Source organism: Thalassophryne amazonica, chromosome 11, assembly GCF_902500255.1.
Source record: "Thalassophryne amazonica chromosome 11, fThaAma1.1, whole genome shotgun sequence".
Taxonomy (NCBI): Eukaryota; Metazoa; Chordata; class Actinopteri; order Batrachoidiformes; family Batrachoididae; genus Thalassophryne; species Thalassophryne amazonica.
Genome location: NC_047113.1, coordinates 78,508,846 through 78,534,103, shown reverse-complemented (window position 1 = coordinate 78,534,103; position 25,258 = coordinate 78,508,846). Strand labels below are relative to the sequence as shown.

At 40.3% G+C, this 25,258-nt stretch overlaps 1 protein-coding gene across 1 annotated transcript; it reads right to left on the bottom strand.

The window, feature by feature from the left end:
* Nucleotides 1-658: 658 nt before the first annotated feature.
* Nucleotides 659-24,494, bottom strand: LOC117520908 (polyadenylate-binding protein-interacting protein 2-like). Its single transcript, XM_034182249.1, has 4 exons — nucleotides 24,391-24,494; nucleotides 18,969-19,143; nucleotides 15,936-16,124; nucleotides 659-1,498 (listed from the first exon to the last, which is right to left on the bottom strand). The coding sequence occupies exons 2-4, from the start codon at nucleotides 19,107-19,109 to the stop codon at nucleotides 1,433-1,435; spliced, it is 396 nt and encodes a 131-aa protein (XP_034038140.1). The 5' UTR covers nucleotides 19,110-19,143; nucleotides 24,391-24,494; the 3' UTR covers nucleotides 659-1,432.
* Between the last annotated feature and the right edge of the window lie 764 nt (nucleotides 24,495-25,258).

The window sequence follows — 25,258 nt, the reverse complement described above, 5'->3', positions numbered from 1 at the left end:
TTCAGAGAGAGCAGAAATAAACCTGAAAAGAATATCCTGGTCCTGATTCTGATCACATCCAGGCCTTACTGTGAAACTTATTCAGGACTAAATTAATCTGATTGATTTCAGCTTTACTCTGAGTGTGGAAATTTGATGTACATAAATAAAATGAAAAAAAATGAAGCTGATTCAACATCATCAGACATCGATGCTATTTGTAAGCATGAGTTTCATATTTTTGTCACTCATAAAATCTGAAACGGATTCAACATTAAATGAAAACTGTCACCCTGATGGTGATGGGTGAGTCAGACTCCATTTCAAAATGAGCAAATATTTGCACAAAAACAATAAAGTTTATCAGTTTGAACATTAAATATCTTGTCTTTGTGGTGTATTCAATTGAATATAGGGTGAAGAGGATTTGCAAATGATTGTATTCTGTTTTTACATTTTACACAACGTCCCGACTTCATTGGAATTGTGTTTTACTCAAATATGATATTTGACCTACTCTATTTCCATGGGGCCATATGTGTACTTGCAAGAAGAGTCTGTGATGTAAGCTGTGTGCTCCAGAGTGAGCTAAAGGTGAAACATAGATACTGAGTTAACATATCTTGCAAAACATCTTTTGGAAAGATAAAGTATAATATATATAGCAACAACACACACATTTTGTCCACAAACATTTATTTTCAAATAATCTAAGAAAAACTGATTTTTTTTAAACATTTTATACAGTACTGATGTGCGTTTAAAGAAAAATGTACAAAAACATGAACGTGGTGATGCTGCAAATTAAAACACAAAGGATGCTAGGAAACACAGAAGATCAAACAAACTAAAGTGAAAAGTCAGAAATCTGACTCAAACCAAAACCACAGAGAAGGATTTTAAATTACAGCATTAAAAAAACAACAAACAAAGAAAAAGAGGAACAGAACATTTGTGTTTGAGGGGAAAAAACCTGTGATTTTAATCTGGATTACTGAACCAAAACTCCAGATTAATTTAGTTTGTAAAATGTAAACAACACTTTGGACTTTTACATTTTTAGTTTTGTGATGTATGTGTATAATTAGAAAATTTCATTTAAAATGTGAAACAGAGAAGTGATTGGATAAATGTTCACCTCCATTCATGTCTATAAATTATTATTTTAGACATTTTTATTTCAATAAATTGGAATTTTTTTTTCAAATGTCAAAGGCCAAAGGGGTGAATACTTTTATCTGTATTTTGATTTTTTGTTGTTGTTGTTGGGTTTAAGTAATCCAGACTGCAGGTTTATTTAATCTGAACACTGATGTGACCATCAATTTCCACAGATGCAAAAAAAAAAAAAAAAAAACCCTTTGGCAACACGTCAGCTGAAGGTCAAGTGCAACTCCAACAATAATCTTCTTCCAGGGGTGTCACTGCGGTGACATCAACAGCCCACTGAGGGTCACATGACGTGTTTCTGGATGCCGGGGGTGAACTCCTTGGCGTTTGGATTCAGGCTGCTGGTGGTCTGGACAGAAGAAGAAAACAATCAGCAGTCTGAGCCCAGGTCCATGAGGATCCAGACCTTCAGCAGAAAGAACTCTGACTGACACTCAGCTTTACTCAGATGTCATGTGACATCCTGCTTTTGGCTTTTTTACCCCACCTTTCCCCTTGACCTGAAAAATTGAGAAACTGCCCACAATGCCTTTAAGTAAGTAAAGTTTATTTGTATAGCACCTTTCAAGATAAAATCACAGTTTTACAGGAATTTAAGAACACAGAAATAAAAAAGAAACTAAAAGCAGCAATAACATAAAACTAGTTAAAAGCGAGTCTGTACAAATAGGTCCTGAGACGAGTGGATTTTACTCGGCCCACTCTAAATAACTAATATTTAACTGAAAATCCTGGGATTGGGAAGACCATTGATGTGACATCCAGATGAGAAATTAGGCGTAACATTTTTGAAATGGCTTTCTTTTGGGTTGGATTAAAAGACATTACATCATCTATTATGTTAGTGGGAGGTTTATCTGGAAATCCTGAGATGGAGCTCATCACAAAGTGCCTTAATCTGAAAAAACTGAGGAGGTCAAGTGATATTTAGTTGACAGCTGTTCAAAAGAGGCAAATTTATTTTGTATAAAAAGGTCACTGAAGCTTGTCAATCCCAGTCTGAACCACTTACAGAATGTGGTGTCCTACACAGAAGGGGAGAAGAAAGTATTTTCTATTATATAACGGCTGAGTGGATTCTTTCATTTGATTGGTGCTTTATATGTCACATGACATGAATTAATTCATCCCATTTGTGTTGCATTGCATTCAGAGTGCGGCTTGGTTCCATTTAGAGTGCAAATTTGGTTCCATACGTTTGGTACCATTGCACTCTCACGTGCATATGCGCACGCACACTCAAGCGCACACATCCTCGTGCACGCGCGCACATGTGATCAGGCACATGCACATGCGTGAGCACACATGCTTGTGCATAGGTATGTGTGTTTTTGGCTGGACTGAGAAACTACACAGTCTTTTTTTTATGGAAGTCTGAAGTCAGTGCACAGCCTCATTGGACTACACGTCACAGTGGAACATCAAAATGTAAGTCCCTTTTCTGTTTATAAATTAATAAAATATCAAATGACGATCTATTTTAGCCGTTATATAAAACAAATAATGAATGTTTTTACATTCTTTCAATGGTATAAATATTTCATGAGGTGAAAGCTGGAACAAACCATTCAACGAGAAGCCTCGTTGGTTTGTTCCAGCTTTCCACCACTGTTCCAGCTTTCACCACTGAACTCATAAACATTCATTATTTGTATACTATCAGACTAGATTAACTCATATTTTGAAGACCAAAATGTTTTAGGAATTGTAAACAGATTCTAACTGAATTATGAACTGTAGGATTATTAAGTTATATTTTGTGGTGGTGGAACTAATGCACCAGTTATAACTGACAAAGACAAGGGACTACAAGAGAGTTTCTCAAACTCCACCCATGTTGAACCATTTTTTCCAGAATGATAGTGTACCCAATATGATAAACAGCATATATTAGCTGCCCAGTAATAGTACTGAAAATTTGGGAGAGCAAGCCCACCATCCTGTTTAGATTTCTGCAAATGTTCTCTGCATAAGCGATGTTTTTTTAACCATTTCAAACAAACGATGAAATCACTGAATCCAATTTCTTAAAATAAGACTTGGAAATAAACACAGGGAGGCTCTGGAATAAATACAAATATCTGGATAACACAGAGACCATTTTTTTTAAATTTTGCTGTACTTTGACTTATAATTTATCAAAATTATTTTTAAAATCACAAAAATTTCTTGTTCCATTGACTTCTAGGTAGACTAAACTTTGCATAGGTATTGTAATATTTTCTAAGGAGGATTTAGCCAAATTCAGTGCCATGAGTTCACTCTTGTGTAGGTGTAATTTATGCGTATACCCGGAAATCTCTCCAAACATTTCAAGATGCTTCAAAATAGAAGGAATACTTGTGTCTGCCTTAGATATATAGCAAGAGATTGTCAACATATAGAGATAATTTATGTTCAGTACCATACCTTACTATATTGTGAATGGAACGATTATTTCTTATGGCTATGGCTAAAGGTTCAATAGCCAAAACAAAGAGCAGAGGGCTAAGGGAACATCCCTGGTGAGTGCCATGGTGAAGACTAAACAGTTTAGAATAATAATTATTCGTTAGTACCATTGCAGAGGGGCAAGCGTATAACAATCTGACCTAAAATGTAGGCACTCAGAATCTGACTGACATGGCGTGTACATAATGTCTAGTGAACGGCAAATACTAGAAAAGGAGTGTCTGTTTTTTACAAAGCCTGTCTGATCAGAAGATATACGGTTGTATGCAAAAGTCTGGGCACCCCTGATAATTCTCATGATTTTCCTTTATAAATCATTAGTTGTCTGGATCAGAAATTTCAGTTAAAATTATCATATAGCAGACGAACACACTGATATTTGAGAAGTGAAATGAAGTGTCTAGTATTTACAGAAAGTGTGCAATAATTATTTAAACAAAAATGGGCAGGTGCATAAATTTGGGCACCCTTTTCATTTTATTGATTTGAATACATTTAACACTAATTATTGGAACACAAAATTAGTTTGGTAAGCTCACTGACCCTTGACCTTACACAGGTGAATCCAATCATGAGAAAGGGTATTTAAGGTGGCCATCTGCAAATGTTTCCCCTCTTTGTATCTCTTCTAATGAGTGGCAACATGGGAGCCTGGAAACAACTCTCAAATGACCTGAAAACAAAGACTGTTCAACATCATGGTTTAGGGGAAAGATACAAAAAGCTATCTCAGATATTTCAGCTGTCAGTTTCCACTGTGAGGAACATAGTGAGGAAATGGATGGCTGCGGGCACAGTACTAGTTAAGGGCTGAAGTGGCAGGCCAAGAAAAATCTCAGATAAGCTGAAGTGAAGGATGGTGAGAACAGTCAAAGTCAACCTACAGACCTTAGACATAACAAGGGGCGGTATGCATGACTGAAAAAGAACACAGTATTCCAAGAAAAACACTTGCTACCCTACAGTAAAATTTGGAGGTGGTTCCATCATGCTGTGGGGCTGTGTGGCCAGTGCAGGTACTGGGAATCTTGTTAAAGTTGAAGGTCACATGGATTCCAGTCAATATCAGCAGATTCGTGAGAACAATGTTCCTGAATCAGTGACAAAGTTAAAGTTGCGCTGGGGCTGGATCTTTCAACAAGACAATGACCCTAAACACTGCTGAAAATCTACTAAGGCATTCATGCAGAGGAACAAATGCAATTCTGGAATGGCCATCTCAGTCCCAGACCTGAATATTATTGAAAATATGTGGTGTGATTTTAAGTGGGCTGTCCATGCTCGGAAACCAACAAACCGGAGATGTTTTGTAAAGAAGAATGGTCCAAAATACCTTCAACCAGAATACAGACTCTCACTTGAAGGTATATGAAGTGCTTAGAGGCTGTTATTTCTACAAAAGGAGGATCTACTAAATATGATGTATTATTTTCTGTTGGGGTGCCCAAATTTACACACCTGCCTAATTTTGTTTAAAGAATTATTGCACACTTTCTGTAAATCCTATAAACTTCATTTCACTTCTCAAATTCAGTGTGTTTGTCTGCTATATGATATATTTAACAGAAAGTGCTGATCCAAACAATGATTTATAAAGAAAATCATGAAAATCATCAGGGGTGCCCAAACTTTTACATACAAATGTAACATTAGTTAAAACAGTTTCTAAATGGCAAGCCAATGTTGTTGTACATTCGGCTGCTCCCAGTTTTGTTCGGGGTCGCCACAGTGGATACAGCCCAATCCGCATTGGTAATTGGCACAAGTTTTACGCTAAATGGCAAGCCAATACTCTAGCCAAAATTTTATAATTGCAGTTCAGAAGTGAGACTGGCCTGTAAGAAGCACATTCTAAGGGGTTTTTTTTTTAATTTTTTATTTTTTATCTTTTATAGGAAGCAATGTTATACAGGCCTGATTCAAAGTACTAGGAAGTGACCCCTTACTAAAGGACTCGTCACATACTGCTGCCAAAATGGAGGATAGTTGATCAGAAAATGCAGCATAAAACTCAGTCAACAGAGCATCAGGGCCTGGTGATTTCTGAGTTTGTAATGATTTGATTGCAGCCACAACTTCCTGCTGTCGTATTGGCGCATCCAGGGCAGATACTTGATCTGAAGATAAAATCGGAATAGGCAAGTCTCTAATAAAGTAAGAAAGGAGGGCAGGGTCACTGAGACTGTTAGAACTGTACAGCTTTTGACAGTAACACTGAAATGCGTCATTTATTCTGGGTTGGTCAGTGACTGTCTCGCCATTTTCAAGTGTCACTCCATTGATTACTTCCTGTCCTCAAGCCCCCTTCAATTGCCTTGCCAGAGCCTCCCCTGCTTCATCTCCATGTTCATCATAAAAATTACTACAATTTTTTAGCAGTAAGTAGTCTGGGATGTAAGTAAGTCATATTCTGAACTATATTTGAGCTGTTCTTTGTAAAGATTTGAGGAGGGAGCTTGTGCATTCCTATTGTCTATATTAGCTATTTTTCTTTACAGTTCTATTTGTTTTGACTGTGAGTCCTTTCTTTTTTTTTTTCTTTTTTTTTGCTGTATAAGATATTACCTGGCCCCTCAGATATGCCTTCAGAGCTTCCCAAACAGTTGATATAGAAAAATCCGGTGTAGTATTTAATTCTAAAAACAAGTTTTCATCAGATAACAATGGAGAATTAAATCTACACATTTGGTGACCCTCTGGTGTCCTGTCTGCACCAGTTAAAGATGAGTTTACTCTCCAGCACGACACATCACGACACAGGTCGTGATGTGTCGTGAAGCAAAGGCATGTTCGTGTCAATGCCCCTTTACTCTGAAAAATTGAATGAATGAAAAAGCTGCCCCCCACAAGTTTTTAAGATGTGTAAGAACCTTTTTCCTCTTAACAAGGTGATTAAGGCCTTCAGCATTCTAAGTAATCACATTCAAACAGCTAGCCATTGAACCCAATTGGAAAAAAAGGGACAAAAAACAGTATTCATATATTTAATGGAATAGAAACATTAAAGGCCCAAGTATTCTGGCAGATAATCAAGAAACATCTTTACGATCCGTTAGCAGTGAAAGTGGAACAAAAAAACCCTCCCCCAACCCTCCTAGTCTTTCCTTCCATATCGACGAGCTGAGCTTTTAGCTTAGCATTCTCAGCCTCAAGTTTTGTACATGTGTCCTCAACTTTGGACAAACAATGGTCGAGTGATTGCGTATAATCCTCCAGGGAGTCCAGATGTTCTCCGTGACTACTGACAGTCTCTTGGAGTCCATCCAATTTGTCGTTCACCTGACCAAACGATTTTTTCATCTCAGCTAGCACGGACACCTTGAGATCAGCAAACACATCTGCTAGGTTAGTTTTGCTAATAGTGGCAGCAGGTTCCTGGTCAGCTTTATCGCTTGATTTAGCTGCTTTAGGCGGCATGATAAGGTGAAATACTGTCAAGTAATACAGATTCCTCAAAATCAAAGTTCAATCATAAAAAAGTGGTAAAAAAAAAGTAGGTTTATAAGGTAAAAGTTTCGGGGGCCGAAGGTTAATGCGACCTACTCCATCTTAACCCCGGAAGCTTGTTGTGACTCACCCTTATTCTTACTTATTCGTGCTATGTGTGAAGGGGCTCTTACTGAGGCTGGGGAACAGTGAATTACAGTAATCAAGACGTGAGGAAATAAAAGCATGGATGATCTGTTCCAGCTCAGCTTGAGACACAATGTTTCTAAGGCGGGCATGTTCTGTAAATGAAAGAAACATGACTGCACAAATGTGAAACATGATTGTGTCAAATTTGAGAACCTAGTCAAATGTAACACCCAAATTTCTGACTGCTGAGTGAACACAAGAGGATAGAGAGCCAAAGTTCTTAATCACTGATGGAACAAACTCCTCAGGGGCATAAACATGGATTTCAGGTTTTGCTGTATTAAGTGACAAATAATTAGCAGCCATCCAGTTTTTATGACATTGATACAGTTTTGAAGAACAGATACCCTAGAAATATTTTGTGGAGAAAGGGAGATGTACGGCTGTATGTCGTCTGCATTACAATGATATGATACATCATTTAAGGAACTCAAAAGCTGTCTAAGTGGGATCAAGTACAACGCAAATAAAATAGGTCCCAGAACAGAACCTTGGGGCACACCACAGGATAGAATGGCAGAAGAGTACATATATTTAGCTGCAGCAATTGAAAAACATCTATTAGAGAGAGAGGATAAAAAACAATCTTGGGCTGACCCAGAAATGCCCGTCCATGTCCTTCAATTTATTCATTTTTTCAGTTTATTAATTTTATATAGCGCCACTCAACAGTGTCGTCTCAAGGTGCTTCACACAAAACAATAAAAAAAAAGATAAAATGAATTAAAAGATTAAAAGCACAATTAAAAGATTAAAAAGCCCAATAAAAGAGTAAAAAAATTAAAAGCACAGTACCACAACATACACTCAACAAAAATATAAATGCAACACTTTTGGTTTTGCTCCCATTTTGTATGAGATGAACTCAAAGATCTAAAACTTTTTCCACATACACAATATCACCATTTCCCTCAAATATTGTTCACAAACCAGTCTAAATCTGTGATAGTGAGCACTTCTCCTTTGCTGAGATAATCCATCCCACCTCACAGGTGTGCTATATCAAGATGCTGATTAGACACCATGATTAGTGCACAGGTGTGCCTTAGACTGCCCACAATAAAAGGCCACTCTGAAAGGTGCAGTTTTGTTTTATTGGGGGGGGATACCAGTCAGTATCTGGTGTGACCACCATTTGCCTCATGCAGTGCAACATCTCCTTCGCATAGAGTTGATCAGGTTGTCAGTTGTGGCGTGTGGAATGTTGGTCCACTCCTCTTCAATGGCTGTGTGAAGTTGCTGGATATTGGCAGGAACTGGTACACGCTGTTGTATACGCCGGTCCAGAGCATCCCAAACATGTTCAATGGGTGACATGTCCGGTGAGTATGCCGGCCATGCAAGAACTGGGACATTTTCAGCTTCCAAGAATTGTGTACAGATCCTTGCAACATGGGGCCGTGCATTATCCTGCTGCAACATGAGGTGATGTTCTTGGATGTATGGCACAACAATGGGCCTCAGGATCTCGTCACGGTATCTCTGTGCATTCAAAATGCCATCAATAAAATGCACCTGTGTTCTTCGTCCATAACAGACGCCTGCCCATACCATAACCCCACCGCCACCATGGGCCACTCGATCCACAACACTGACACCAGAAAACCGCTCACCCACACGACGCCACACACACTGTCTGCCATCTGCCCTGAACAGTGTGAACCGGGATTCATCCGTGAAGAGAACACCTCTCCAACGTGCCAAACGCCAGCAAATGTGAGCATTTGCCCACTCAAGTCAGTTACGACGACGAACTGGAGTCAGGTCGAGACCCCGATGAGGACGACGAGCATGCAGACGAGCTTCCCTGAGATGGTTTCTGACAGTTTATGCAGAAATTCTTTGGTTATGCAAACCGATTGTTTCAGCAGCTGTCCGAGCGGCTGGTCTCAGACGATCTTGGAGGTGAACATGCTGGATGTGGAGGTCCTGGGCTGGTGTGGTTACACGTGGTCTGCGGTTGTGAGGCTGGTTGGATGTACTGCCAAATTCTCTGAAACGCCTTTGGAGATGGCTTATGGTAGAGAAATGAACATTCAATACACGAGCAACAGCTCTGGTTGACATTCCTGCTGTCAGCATGCCAATTGCACGCTCCCTCAAATCTTGCGACATTTGTGGCATTGTGCTGTGTGAGAAAACTGCACCTTTCAGAGTGGCCTTTTATTGTGGGCAGTCTAAGGCACACCTGTGCACTAATCATGGTGTCTAATCAGCATCTTGATATGGCACACCTGTGAGGTGGGATGGATTATCTCAGCAAAGGAGAAGTGCTCACTATCACAGATTTAGACTGGTTTGTGAACAATATTTGAGGGAAATGGTGATATTGTGTATGTGGAAAAAGTTTTAGATCTTTGAGTTCATCTCATACAAAATGGGAGCAAAACCAAAAGTGTTGCGTTTATATTTTTGTTGAGTGTACTAGCCATAATAAGAGAAAACAAGTGTGTCTTAAGTCTAGACTTGAAAGTCTCTACAGAATCTGACTATTTCATTGATGCAGGGAGCTCATTCCAAAGAACAGGGGCACGCCACACGATAAGAGAAAGCTCTGTAACCCGCAGACTTTTTATTCACCCTAGGGACACAAAGTAGTCCTGCATCCTACGAATGCAAAGCCCGGGCCGGTACATAGGGTTTAATTAGATCAGCTAGCTAGGGAGGTGCAAGTCCGTGAACAATTTTTATAGGCTAGTAACAGAACCTTAAAATCTGATCTCACAGAGACAGGAAGCCAGTGAAGAGATGCCAAAATGGGTGTAATGTGGTCAAACTTTCTACTTCCTATCAAAAGTCTGGCAGCAGCATTTTGAACCAAATGGAGACCCCTAATGCTGGACTGTGATAACCTAGAAAATAGAACACTGCAATAATCCAATCTAGAAGAGACAAACGCATGAATCAGGGATAGACAGGGTGGGACGAATCTTAGCTATATTTTGCTAGTGGAAGAAAGCAGTCCTTGTAATATCTCTAATGTGGAGGTCAAAGGACAATGTAGGATCAAAAATTACCCCAAGATTCTTCACTTTTCATGTAATGTATGATACACGAGCCTAAGCTCGAGCTTAGCGTTAGCTGGTCAAATTGATGCCGATGTCTCACTGGACCAAGAACCAGCATTTCAGTCTTATCAGAGTTTAAAAGTAGGAAGTTACTAGACATCCAGCTTCTCACTGATGTAAGGCAATCTTCTAGGGATTTTATGTGGATGAGATTAGCAGCAGTTATCGGCATGTATAACTGAGTATCATCAGCATACCAATAAAAGGTAATCCCAAAGCGCCACAACATGTGCCCAAGGGGTGCTATATAAAGGGAGAAAAGCAGGGGGCCTAAGATGGATCCCTGTGGAACCCCAAATTTCATGTCACTAAGGTTAGAGGTAGTGTTATTGTACAAAACACAGTGAGAATGACTGGTCAGGTATGATGTCAATCACGCAAGGGCACTCCCAGTAATCCTAAAATGATTTTCCAGCCTGTTGAGTAGAATATGATGATCCATGGTATCAAACACAGCATTGAGATCTAACAGCACCAGAACCATAGTGGTGTCCAAATTCATTGCAAGCAGAAGATCATTCACCACTTTAGTGAGAGCCGTCTTTGTGGAATTATATTTTCTAAAAGCTGACTGCAGTAGCTCAAATAGATTATTCTCAGTAAAATGGTCCACGAGCTGCTGTGAAACCACCTTTTCCAGAATTTTAGAGCAAAATGATAGATTTGATATCTGCTGATAGTTTTTCAGTACACTAGGGTCAAGATTAGGTTTCTTAATTAATGGTTTAATCACTGCAGATTTGAAACATTTAGGAACAGATCCAGAAGTTAAAGAAAGAGTAATAATTTCCAGCATATTCGGCCCAAGAGTGGGCCACAGGTCCTTAAACAGTTTTGTTGGTATAGGATCAAATAAACAGGTTGTGCTTTTTGTAGACATTACGAGTTTCGTCAGCACGCTGAGTGAGATACTGTCAAATTCTGTAAATCGAGGTAATACCTCAGTAATGGCGCCCACCTCAATACCAGGGTGTAGTAGCTGGGTTAAGGCATGCTGGGATATGTTTAATCTAATGTCTTCTATTTTCTTCACAAAGTAATCCAGGAAATCTTGTGTTGTAAAAGGAGACCGAACTACAGGTGGTTGTCCATGAATAAGTGTTGCCACCGTGTCGAACAAGAACTTTGAGTTATGCTTGTTTTTGTTGATCAAATCAGAGTAGTAGGTCCACTTTGTAGCCAGTAGTGCATGCTTATAGTCTAAGATAGCATCACGCCACGCGAGGTGGAATACTTCTAATTTGGAGTGCTGCATTTCCGTTCTGAACCTCTAGCCTTCTGCCTGAGGTCACACAAGTAACCATTAAACCAAGGCGACTGTGCTTTAGGAAGGTGTGGTTTTAATAGAGGTGGCGCAATCTTGTCAAGTGTAGTTTGGAGCGCTGAATTTAAACTTTCCACAAGAATGTCTACTGATTGGGCATTCTCCAAACGTGAAGCTAAAATACCAGGCAGTCTTGCTTTGAGTTCAGTCATAGTTGAGGAGTTAATGCGTCACAGCAGTAATAGACAAGGTTGTTAATCTCTCAATTAAAACACTGTGATCAACAGTGTCAAAAGCTGCAGACAGATCCAAAAGTACAAGTACCGAATATTCACCTGCATCTCTGCACATTAAAATAAAATTTGAAACTCTAAGAAGAGCTGTTTCAGTAGAATGCAAGTGACGGAACCCAGATTGAAATTTGTCAAGAATATTTTGTTCAGCTAAAATCTCTTTAAGCTGTTTGACCACTTTTTCTAAAATTTTGGAGATAAAAGGCAACTTTGAAATTGGTCTAAAATTCTGAGGAAGAGAAGGGTCAAGATTAGGCTTTTTAGTGCAGCAAATAACTGAAACAATACTTCAACTGGTGATACAAGCATCAAATCCAGCACAAATTCTCCTTAGATACTGCTCTTTTGAAAAAAACCGACAGGCCACTTGAATTTTCAATAGGCGGCCATGTAGGGGTCAATTGAAGAATTACACAGGGGTTAAAATCTAAAAATGCTTCAATCATATTGAAAACTCTACCACATTATTTGTCTGATCATAAAGATTCCAAAAAGGTATAGTTTGGACTATCTATGACTGAATGTTCTGGAGTTGTGGGGTAAAAACCTTAAGAATGGTGACAAAGGTCAATTTCAGTTTGTACAGGGGTCAAAAGTAAAGTTGCTCCAATTTTAGAAAAAATGATTCAAACCGTTGATTGAGCTACTTGGATTAATAAATGGAATAGTTTTGACTGTGTCGAATGCTTGGTCTCTAAAGTAAAGGTCAAATAATGTTGACGTCCATTGAATTCTATGACGTGACATGTTACCCTGTAACGTGATAACTAAGCATGATACATGGTGCAAACTATTCCTTTTTGAAACCCTATTAACTCAACCAATAATCTTGCAATAATCCTGCTGTATAATCAGAATCTTGATATGCCACACCTATGAAGTGGGATGGATTATCTCGGCAAGTCTCAGAGAAGTACTCACTAACAGATTTAGACAGATTTGTCAACAAAATTTGAGAGAAACAGGTCTTTTGTGTATATAGAAAATGTTTTAGATCTTTGAGTTCAGCTCATGAAAAATGGAAGCAAAAACGAAAGAGTTGCGTTCATATTTTTGTTCAGTGTATTTGCACATTTTACTCGTCCTACTGTTGCACAATCACTGCAAAGTGAGACTGATCATCTTGTTTGATCTAATTGTAGCTACAGGGATCTAGTGTGGATTCTGGGCTGATCATTTCAGGCAGGTGGAGATGTTCTCCTGGTGTTGCAAGCAATCCTTGCTTTCATGTGGGAAACAGGTATCGTCCCTACAGCCTGGAAGATGGGACTTGTTGTCTGACTCTATAAAGGAAAGAGTGATTATATGGATTGTAGTTCCTGCAGAAGTATTATGCTGCTCCCTGTGCTGGATAAAGTACTATAAGAGTCACTCTCAAGAGGATTCATTTCCAACTCCTTGCTGCTCAGTGACCAGAGGAGCAAGCCTTAACACCCAAGAAATCAACCATCCATCGCATCGTAGATCTGCAAGGACTCCATTGATTCTCTAATGGCCCAGTCACATGGCACTTAACGAAGGGTGAAGAAGACCTGACGAAACAAGAAATCTGGACCTTCGTTGACTGTCGTTGGCATCGTTTAACCTTCGCGCAGCCTCATTCCTGCAGCGTGCTTCGTCAGGATTTTTAAACTGTTGAAAATTTTGAACGAAGGGCAACGAAAACCTCAATTCGTCTGTGTCTCGTTTTGCTGTCGTTCTTGGCGTTTTTTAAGCGTTTGTGTAGTTTTTGTAACATTATTGTTTAATTTGACTTCGTTGGAGCAGCTGAACGTTTTCACACAGCGCAGAAGCCGGTTTGTGAGCGCTGAGGCTGCTGCTGCGTTCATGGACCGTCGGAAATTACAGGGCAAACTCAGCCTGCTTGCTTGGATTTTTTTGATCTGTGTGGGGGGGCAGCTTCAATGGGCTCAGGCACCTTACATAGGCCAGAATTAATCTTTTGTGTGGATATAATTAATTATTTTGCCACAAGCAACTGTCGAGTTTGAAACAACAAAAAAGTTGTGTAATTTCCGACGGTACTTGAAAGCAGCATCAGCGGCAGCAGGAGCTCCTGCGTGCGCTTATTATTTTTATTAAATATAACAATCTGAGTGTAGGAATGACAATCCAGTCCTGTACATGTGGCAACAGGTAGGTGAATCAAAATGATTATATAAAGAGCTGTTCTGGAAGACAGAATTCACGCTGTGGATCAGTGATCAGCTGGAGGAAATAACCGCACGTGAGTCAATGCGCGCGTTCACACGCAGATTAATTTACTGATATATTCAAACATCTTTACACTTATATTTATATTTATTCTCCCTTTTGACAGTTTTTGTTATAAATAAATATATATGGCTTAGAACATAATACTGTGATACAGCAGTGACCACGGCGCACTTTTTTTTTCTTTTTTTTTTTTAATTGGAGGAAGACAGAGTGCGCAGCGTGTCAACAGACAGTGTAGATTCTGATAATGATGGGCATGATCCCTCTTTTGTTCTGGATGAGGAACCAGAGCAGGTGGTCCACCGACGTGCACACAGATCTCCACAGATTCTGTGTGCAGTTTCTCCAGGACTCAGCTGCTATGAGCTCCGTCCCAGCGCCGAGTCCTGGAACGCAGAGACGCAGACACACACTGCTCCAGCTGTGGCTCCAGGTGCGTTTCGTCGAGATCGTGAGCTTCGGTTTTGTTAATTTCCTCTTTCGTCCCTTTTGCACTCTTGCTTCGCAGACTGTTCGGTGATAAAAGCTCTTTCGTCCACCTTTTCTCAACGAATTGTGACGTTTTTTTTACTTTTTCCCTTCGTTCAGGAATCGTCGTGTGACGTGTGACTGGGCCATAAGAGTTTGACTGTGTAGATCTGAATGGTCTCTTGAACATCGTGAGAAGTTGCTGGACTTCAGACTTGGCGCGTACACAGGTAATCTGAGTACTGTGTGACAAAGGGGCAGTCGTCGACTGCTTCACAGTGAATTCTGATGTCTGCCAGTGATTTGTTCTGGATCAGGCACTGCTGAGTATTTGTGTGGACTGGATGTTGGCTAAGGCCTTGGAGTCCAGAAACACGGTTACTTTTCTCAGTGACAAAAGCTTTACTGGCCTAGACTTTTTGCACAATGCTGTGAACTTTATGGAATCAATGGGCACTCTGATCACAGCACTTGAGAAGCTGCGTGAGGAATCAGAGTACCTGGGTTTGTGACGATCTTGGATCCAGACCAAGATCCAGGCTTTCTGTGATTTCTTGGGACTCGCCCATCAGAAATGTCTCTGTATGTGGTGAAAGTGTTGAACTTGTAGAGACCTTCACTGATCTCAGCAGAGATGTTCATGTCTCTGGGTCCTCTGACTTTGAGATCCAGAGACACCTCAGAAAACCTTATTGGGTCATGAGGTCAAAGGTCAGAGGTGTTTGGTGATACTAGTCTCTTTGCAGGAGAATGAAGGTCCAAGTCTTTAGGGTCCTGCTGCTTCCTGAGACTTGGACTCTAACCAGTGTCCTAAGGTGAGGACTGGATGTCTTTGGTCCCAGGTCTCTGTGGAGGATCTTTGTGTCCTGCTGAAATGACTTTGTGTCCAATGAATGGTTCCTTAGTGAGACTCAGATGAGGAAGATCACTGACACTGTGAGGGAACATCAGACACCACCACATTTAGTCCATGTGGTGAGTTTCCAGGACACAGGTGTCTCAGTGTGGAGGACCTCAGAGACTGGAGAAGGACAAGGTAGATTGATGGTTACTTTTGATGCGGGAATGTGCTGGATCTCTGCCTGGGTGGTTGCCATCTGGGACACAATGCGGTGTGGTGGATTCAGTGAAGTGCAGCACCTGCACCAGCGCCCTGACCTGATCTTGATGAAATCTGACAGTCACACATATTCCATGACAGACAACACATTTGGTGCTGATGTGGATCAGGATTTGGAATCCTGACATATTCCCATGAAGGACTGATGCTTTTCAAGGCAGTATGATGTAAAAAAAAATAAAAATAAAACCAACCAGACTTAATAATGTGGTACTGCTCAGGTAGTGTTTGATGTTTTCCAGGTTCGGAGCTGCAGACTGATGACTCACCACGAGGTCAGCGGTGTCGCTGTGGTTTTCTGAGTCCAGGACCAGCAGGCTGACCTGCTCCTGCAGCTGGAGGAGGATCTGAGCAGGGTGATCTCTGGATGGGATGAACCATTCTCTCAGCTCCTCCTCTTCCAGCATCTCCAGGAAACAGCACTCGATGAACTCCTCCTCCCACAGCTCCTCCTCCACCTGCACACACAGGTCACAAGCAGACCACTCAGAGCTCCAGGCTCCTGATGGTTCTCGGACCATTCAAGACTATTTATAAGATTGGTATCATTTGGATTTTATCTACTCAGGTATCTAATCCAGTTCTTAGTTCCCTGCTTCAATTTTAAAATGGCAAAAAAAAGAGGTGAAATATTTTAAATAATGAAACTATATCAATTCTTTTCAGCATCAGAAAAACATTCACAGAGCATTTAAGGAAGACATCTCATGAAAATCGTGAGGAACTGTGAGGAGCTCGGAGTAGAGCCACTGCTCCTTCACGTTGGAAGGAGCCAGCTGAGGAGGTTTGAGCATCTGGTAAAGGCACCTTGACAGTTGCACACATTTAACCCCAGCACTGCTGCACAATTCGTTGTGCCAGTATGACCCGCTTTGTGCCGCTGGATGCTGCGTTATATAAAATAATTATTTTGTAGCGGATGAATCATTTACTCTGAGTTTGGCTGAAGAAACCACCTCTAATCGCTCCGGAATCACAGAGGAATTTTCTACAGCTGCAGCTGTTCTTGTGCACTTCATGATGTGCAGAACGCATTTGGAATCATCTCAAAGGTAATTATTTATAATATTTATGTAGTAATAGTTTGGTAAAACAGTCGCATTTTCATTCCTTCTTATGAGTACCTGTAAAATTATGTTCATTACAGATTTAACATCTCATCATAATCGTTCAGATGAGCTGCACTGTGATGCGCTGCACTGACGCAATGACTCACATTGATACACAGTGTTTTGAATAGTTTGCACTATGATCAGGTGAAGTTCTCAACATTAATATGTGTCAGAGATTTTGAACATTTCAAAATTTTCTTTGCGCACTTGCACGTAGCCACACACAATTTACATCGTAGTGTGCTTGGGGGGGTCAGCACATCCAAGAAGGACACATCCAGGCTGGACAAACTGATCAGGCGGGCTGGCTCTGTAGCTGACATGAAGCTGGACTCTCTGGTGATGATGGCAGAGAAGAGTACACTGGACAAACTGCTGGACATTATGGATAATGTCCAGCAATCTTCTTCACAGACTAAGGTTAATTATGGAGTTCCACAAGGTTCTGTGCTAGGACCAATTTTATTCACTTTATACATGCTTCCCTTAGGCAGTATTATTAGACGGCATTGCTTAAATTTTCATTGTTATGCAGATGATACCCAACTTTATCTATCCATGAAGCCAGAGGACACACACCAATTAGCTAAACTGCAGGATTGTCTTACAGACATAAAGACATGGATGACTTCTAATTTCCTGCTTTTAAACTCAGATAAAACTGAAGTTATTGTACTTGGCCCCACAAATCTTAGAAACATGGTGTCTAACCAGATCCTTACTCTGGATGGCATTACCCTGACCTCTAGTAATACTGTGAGAAATCTTGGAGTCATTTTTGATCAGGATATGTCATTCAATGCGCATATTAAACAAATATGTAGGACTGCTTTTTTGCATTTACGCAATATCTCTAAAATTAGAATGGTCTTGTCTCAGAGTGATGCTGGACTATTGTAATTCATTATTATCAGGTTGTCCTAAAAGTTCCTTGAAAAGCCTTCAGTTAATTCAAAATGCTGCAGCTAGAGTACTAATGGGGACTAGAAGGAGAGAGCATATCTCACCCATATTGGCCTCTCTTCATTGGCTTCCTGTTAATTCTAGAATAGAATTTAATATTCTTCTTCTTACTTATAAGGTTTTGCATAATCAGGTCCCATCTTATCTTAGGGACCTCATAGTACAATATCACCCCAATAGAGCGCTTCGCTCTCAGACTGCAGGCTTACTTGTAGTTCCTAGGGTTTGTAAGAGTAGAATGGGAGGCAGAGCCTTCAGCTTTCAGGCTCCTCTCCTGTGGAACCAGCTCCCAATTCAGATCAGGGAGACAGACACCCTCTCTACTTTTAAGATTAGGCTTAAAACTTTCCTTTTTGCTAAAGCTTATATTTAGGGCTGGATCAGGTGACCCTGAACCATCCCTTAGTTATTCTGCTATAGACTTAGACTGCTGGGGGGTTCCCATGATGCACTGAGTGTTTCTTTCTCTTTTTGCTCTGTATGCACCACTCTGCATTTAATCATTAGTGATTGATCTCTGCTCCCCTCCACAGCATGTCTTTTTCCTGGTTCTCTCCCTCAGCCCCAACCAGTCCCAGCAGAAGACTGCCCCTCCCTGAGCTTGGTTCTGCTGGAGGTTTCTTCCTGTTAAAAGGGAGTTTTTCCTTCCCACTGTCGCCAAGTGCTTGCTCACAGGGGGTCGTTTTGACCGTTGGGGTTTTTACGTAATTATTGTATGGCCTTGCCTTACAATATAAAGCGCCTTGGGGCAACTGTTTGTTGTGATTTGGTGCTATATAAATAAAATTGACTGATTGATTGATAATGCCAGTCAGCCTCTACACACCATCATCAGCAACCAGAGGAGCCTCTTCAGTCACAGACTGCTCCTTCCCAAGTGCAGGACCAACAGACTGAAAAACTCCTTTGTCCCTCAGGCCATCAGACTGTCCAACTCCTCGCTCAGGGGGAGGAGGAGTAACAGGAAGACAGATGACGGGAAGAGGATGGGTCTATTTATAGTTTCTCAGGATCCAGTTGGGCCTCAGAGGTCCAGCAGAGCAGGTTCTGATTAGTATTTGGCTCCAAAAGAAGACCAGCAGCTCTGAACATGTTTGTGTCAAACTAGAGCTGCACGAGGCATCTGGTATAAAACAAAATCTGTGCTCAATCCCAGGCTGGATCTCTACTGGATCTGCTGTGGCAACCCCCCCAAGATTTATCCTAAATTCATGGGATGTGTTTCACCTGTCTGTTGAACTCCTCCTCGTTTTCCATCCACATGTACTCGGCGAATGGGTTCTCCTCAGAACCCAACTGGCTACTAAGGATCACATCACTGCTGACCACAGTTTTTGGTACTCCGGAGCTGAGACTTGGATCCTTCATTTTGTCTCACTTGATAAAACCGCCACCTGCAATCCTACAGACAGACACACACACTCTTACTTTGTTTAAACACAACATATAGAATATTAAAAAGCAAACAAACAAACAAAACAACTTCAAACAGGTGGTGTGGGTGGGAAGGGAACACAGATCAGCAGCCCAGCTCCGGAACCAATCAGGCACCTGCTCCACGGACTCTGAGCCCCAGTGTTCATGTTGGATTTTTTTCTGGGCACCAGCGTCTTTTCAGTTGCTTTAAATGAGAGTGCAGCGTAGGCGGCTGCATGCTGCCACCTCCAGAAAAAAGCACCACACTCGGCATCTTTCTTCCTAGCGCTCTGCAGCCAACGTTTCAGTGGAACATCCCTGAACTTTTCAAAAAGGCAGTCTGACATCACTGCAGTGCCTTCTCAGGCAACCAATCAAAGGGAGCTAAACATGGTGGCCTATGAAAGGAGAAGATTGTTTTTGCTAATTTGTCAGACAAAATCTGTCACAAGAGAGACAAAAACTCATATGTGACAGCAGATTGGACAGACATGATGACCCCGCTGAGGGTGAGTACTTTTTATCCTTCTATACTATAAGCTAGTCTGTAGCAGTCTAGTGTTTTCATATAAATCCCACAAGGTGAACTTTTTCTTTTAAGAAAATATTGAGACGAGGCATTGGAACGAAATCTTTCTGGATGCTGTCTCAGGAAAAAAACACTATATGGACACGGGGCCTTGACAGTCCACGAGCCAAACAGGCTTTCTGTACCAATTAGGAACTAAACAACATTTACTTGTCAGCCTCAGTGTACCTACAGAAAAATGTTTGGTGGCCATCCCAGAGTGGCATCTATAACCATTTAGGGGTCAAACATTAAAAATGCTCCAATCATATTGAAAACTATTCCACATTATTTGTCTGAACATAAAGATTCCAAAAAGATATACCTTGGACTATCTAAGACTGAATGTTTTGAAGTTACAGGGTAAAAATAAGCAAACCCGTGGACTATAAAAATAATTCATTTTGTGCTTCAGTGTGTCAGCAAACCGCTGTGAGGAAGCAGAGGCTGTACAAAACTTTTCAAACTGTCAATCAGGCGAAAGCCTTTTGGGACCCGAAGTTAAAACCAAGGGGACATTTTTGTGGACAATTAAACATTAGGAGTACTGTTGCAAAGAGTGATCAGTTAATCCATTTATTGTCATACTCTAACCTGGACTTTCTTTGTATTTCTGAAAGGTGGCTAGTCTTCCACTCCCTCTCATGTATTTATGGTGGCAGATTATCAGTGTTTTAGACAGGACAGACCTGTGGGTCGGGGAGGAGGGGAGTTAATATAGTATGTAAGAAATGACATTAAATGTGAATGGTTTGTTTTTAAAGTTGCTAACACGCTGGAATATGTAGGATTGAAAATTATTCTAACCCAGCAAATGTCTTTTACTATTATTGGAGTGTACAGACCCCCCCGGCAAACAACACATTTTTATGATCAGCTTACAGAAATCCTCAGAGAATGTAATCACAACAAAGAGTTAATTCTTATGGGTGATTTCAATTTAGATTGGGGAGATAATGTAAGGAGAAAAAAGTTGAAAGGCATGGCAGATAAACATAATTTAGATCAGCTCATAAAAGGAGCGACAAGAATTGCCAAAAAATCTAGCACACAACTTAACCTAATCTTTACCAATAAACCAGAAAGAATAACTAAAAGTTATAACCTGATTACTGGGTTATGTGATCATAATCTGACCTTGGTGGCTAGGAAGCTTACTAAAAACAGGTTTAAATTTCTTTCAAAAACTCAAATTTCTTCTGCATGATACCCAAAAGTAGGCAAGCTGTGTTCGACGGTGAAATCACTGAACTAAGCTGGGATGATGTAATAGCCTCTGATGATCTGGAGGGCAGTTGTAATATATTTGTCAATAATATTAACTCTGGGCAGCACGGTGGCTTAGTGGTTAGCACTGTTGCCTCACAACGAGAAGGTCATGGGTTCAATTCCCATGGCCTTTCTGTGTTGAGTTTGCATGTTCTCCCCGTGTTTGCGTGGGTTTCCTCCAGGTGCTCCGGTTTCCTCCCACATCCAAAGACATGCGGGTTAGGTGGATTGGGATCTTTAAATTGTCCATAGGTGTGTGTGTCTGTGTTTGTTTGTCTGTTTGTGGCCCTGCGACAGACTGGCATCCTGTCCTGGGTGTACCCTGCCTCGCGCTCTATGGCTGCTGGGATAGGCTCCAGCCCCCCGCGACCCTTAAATGGACTAAGCGGTAGAAGATGAATGAATGAATATTAACTCTGTAAGAGAACATTTTACTGTTAAAATACAGAAAAAAATGTAAAAGAAAAAATCTACCATAGTTAAATGAAAATGTGTGGAAACTCATGAAGGAAAGGGATGCTGTGCTAAAAAAGCCATTAAATCTAAAGTGAGCACAGACACAGATTTTTAAAGGTCTAAGGAATATGGTTATTTATGAACTGAGGCAGGCTAAATCTCAATTTTATCTTAATATTCTACATATTGCCAAAGGTAATAGCAAACTAATATGGCAGGGCATCAATAATTTGATGAGGAATGAGCCACTTGTCTCAGAAGATATTCAATTGAACATTGATAGAATTTTGACAGATGACAAGTCTACTATTCCTAATATTTTTAATCATTATTTTATTGATTCAGTTAATGAGCTTGGGAGAAACTTCACTGAAAGGGAATTGGATTTTGCATCCATTACTTCTCCTGATGAAGCCTTTGTTTTGGCTCAAACAGATGTCATAAGTGAATAAAATCATCAGCTCTTTAAAGAACTCCAAATGTAAGATGTCTTTCAGCTCGATATCACATTTATTAAGAAACACCAAACCACGTTAAAGCCACCAATTACTCAATCAATTTATTAATAAAACATAATATTTTTCCAAGTGCTTGGAAGCAAGCCATTGTCACGCCTATCTTTAAGATTGGTGACCGTCATGAAGCTAGTAATTTCAGACCAATAAGTATACTTCTGGTGCTTTCGAAAGTTGCTGAGAAGGTTGTAATTAAACAACTGACTACAAATCTTGCAGATAGTAAATTTTGTTTACATCCATTGCAGTTTGGCTTTAGGCCCAATCACTCCACTGGAACACCTGTCTTACATCTGATCGAACAGATAAAATTTAAACTAGACAAAGGGGGCATTGTTGGTGTTGTGTTTTTAGATTTAAGAAAAGCATTTGATGTGGTAAATCAAAATGTTCTTATCTCAAAACTTTCAAATTTTAATATTTCATCAAAAACGCTGCAATGGACGGCTTCTTATTTATCTGATAGGATACAATGTGTTAAAGTTAATTATGTTTTTTCTTATAACATTAAGTGTACAGTGGGTGTGCCACAAGAAGAGAACACGAAAAAAGTTAACTTAAATAAATATTTGTGTGTTAGCTCACTGTGTGGGACCATGGTATAAGAGGATTAAACAACGAGAAGCCGTGCATTATACAGTTTGAATGCACTTTGCAGAGTAGATTCCGCGTCGTGCATTCAAACCATATAATGTACGGCTTCTTGTTGTTTAATCCTTACATTATAATCACCAGTTGCATTTGGTAAGAGGACATGTGCATGCAGTAGTCAAAAAGTCCTTGAACCTAGCTTTGAAATCTTCCATACTTGGGAGACAGTCCAATTTAAGATGACTCTGTAATTTATACCAGGATGAGGGTGCAAATGCTTTGAAGGCACTTTCCCCAAAGACAGTCCGCGTACGAGGAATAGCATACATTATCAGTCTATCGAGCCTGAGACTACAGCTTTTGATTTTGACTTTAGAAGCCAAGAGAGAACATAAAATAAGGAGGCAAGTCGCACAGGATGGCCTTATAAAGAAAACAATACCAGTGTTCCCATCTATGATTGTGCAGAGAAGGCCAGCCAACATTCTCATAAAGACTACAGTGATGAGTACGAAAACCTAAATCTGTTACAAATGTTAATGCTGCATGATACACTGAATCCAGAATTTTCAGAGAGGACAGATTTGCATGCATGTATAAGATGTTGCTGTAGTCAGTCCTGGAGGCAGGAAGGCCACCTCAGAATTGAGCCACACTTGACACATATATTTTGATATACAGGGAGTGACACAGCCTACTGAGGACTTCAGTCGTAGTATCAGCAGCAGCTGTCTCTTCTTGAGGCAGCTTTATTTGCACCCTAACAGTTCTCTGGAATCTAGGATAAGTGGGATGTGATAGCTTTGTTGGTGAAGATGAAGTTTTCATTTCAGTTTCTGAATCAAACGGGGTGGGTCATCAGCTAGTCTGTTATAACTAGTTATCACATTACACTGTAATGTGAAAACTGTTAACGTATCATATGTTACACTGTAATATAGTTATACCTTGCTTGACCTTGGACAGTAAACATTCTACATGGTCAAAACTATTTCATCACTCTTCAACAAAACTGGAGCAACTTTAACTTTTGGTACCTGTACAAACTGAAGCTTGTCACCATTTCAGTTGTTTTAATTAACCCCTTAACCCCTAACATTCAGCCATAAATAGTCCAAACTATACCTTTTGGGAATCTTTATGTTCAAACTAATAATATGGTATAATTTTCAATGTGACCGAAGCATTTTTAACTTTTGACCCAGGGCTGTGTAATTCTTCACATGATGCCTACCTGACTACAGCAGTCACTCTCAGACCCTGGATGGCCACCGTATATTTTTGCATAGGTCATGGTAAGGTGGGTTATAAATCTTGTTTAATCTCATTTAATCTCCTTAAGTGGTCTAGATGGGGTCAAAACAGAGTCCTGGCTCGTGGACTAATATGGAGACGTGAAGATTCTTCTTTGCTCCGCCTTTGAACTGTTGGCCCCTCTTGACCTGACCTTTCTTTCAGCCACCAGTGAAGCCTCCAGAAGCTCCACTAACTTTGAACATTAATCCATAAAATCCAAAACACAAACAGGTGATCGCGTGACACATAAGCCCCGCCCCCTCTCCCGCTCACGGCGCTAATGAAGAGCTCAATATGATTCACCAACACCTTTTTCTAACGCGGCTCTGACGGTCTCCGAGGACTTAAAACTTTAAATCGAGTGTTTTTAATCACATTTAAACTCTTTATTTCACGGTTTCTCTGAAGGCCGCGGACAGACGTTACCGTCAAACACACACAAATAAATCACTCAGCTCAACGAGGAAAACCACACGAATCTACAAACACAATATGAGCGTCAAAGAAAACGAAAAAACGTGTTTTAAAACGCACAAACCTGAAAAAAAAAAAAATTGTCGATGACAAGTGTTTAGCTGTAATGGCCGCGGTTCCTCTGTTTGTACACAACACCTACGTCACTCGGTGCACGTTGACGATTGGCTCAATGTCACTGCTGCGTTCAACGACAATCCGACTTCAATAAAACAAAATGACCAAATCGAGGATTTTATTGATTTGTGATCTTTTTGCGCAGACAGCACGAAATATCTGCAGACCGTTTTTAAAAATAAATCATCAACTCTCACCAGTGAATGAGGATGGTTTCGGTTTTTTCGTTTCTATTGTTTCCTTAAATTTTCGGTTCCACCTTAAACGCATCGTTCCTGCACGTTTAATTAAGTGATAACAGATGTTTTATTCTGAATTTAATCCGGTTTCTAATTACAGTTGAATTGGTCACAAGCGCATGTTTGTCTGATTACTGCAGAATGAAACATCCAGTTATTGCACGCATCTAATAATGACCAACGCTCAAACACAGATTATTATTATTATTATTATTATTATTAGAATCAGTTCAGTGTTCTAAGCGTCATATTGTTGTCTGAATCCAATGTGGTCCACAGTAACCAGTAATGCTTCAGCAGAGAGGACATCTGAGACAATATTGACTTGGACATGAATCAGTTGAGGAGATCACAAATGCCATAGATCATAAATTACATTCAGTTGGAATATTCATAGACCTTAAAAAAGCTTTCGACACAATCAATCATGATATATTAATCAATAAACTTGAACGGCATGGGATCAGGGGATTAGTGTTGCACTGGGTGAGAAGTTATTTGAGTAACAGAAAACAATTTGTGAAGTTGGGGGAATATCATCATGCTTTGTCATTGCTTGTGGTGTCCCACAGGGGT

What these genes read in the sequence shown, in the direction of transcription:
- LOC117520908 (XM_034182249.1), bottom strand. Translation starts at nt 19,109, where the DNA reads ATGAAGGATCCAAGTCTCAGCTCCGGAGTACCAAAAACTGTGGTCAGC. An exon ending in AGGAGGAGTTCAACAGACAG is followed by an intron (nt 16,125 to 18,968) that starts GTGAAACACATC and finishes CTGTGTGTGCAG; the next exon opens with GTGGAGGAGGAGCTGTGGGA. An exon ending in GCGACACCGCTGACCTCGTG is followed by an intron (nt 1,499 to 15,935) that starts GTGAGTCATCAG and finishes TCTTCTGTCCAG; the next exon opens with ACCACCAGCAGCCTGAATCC.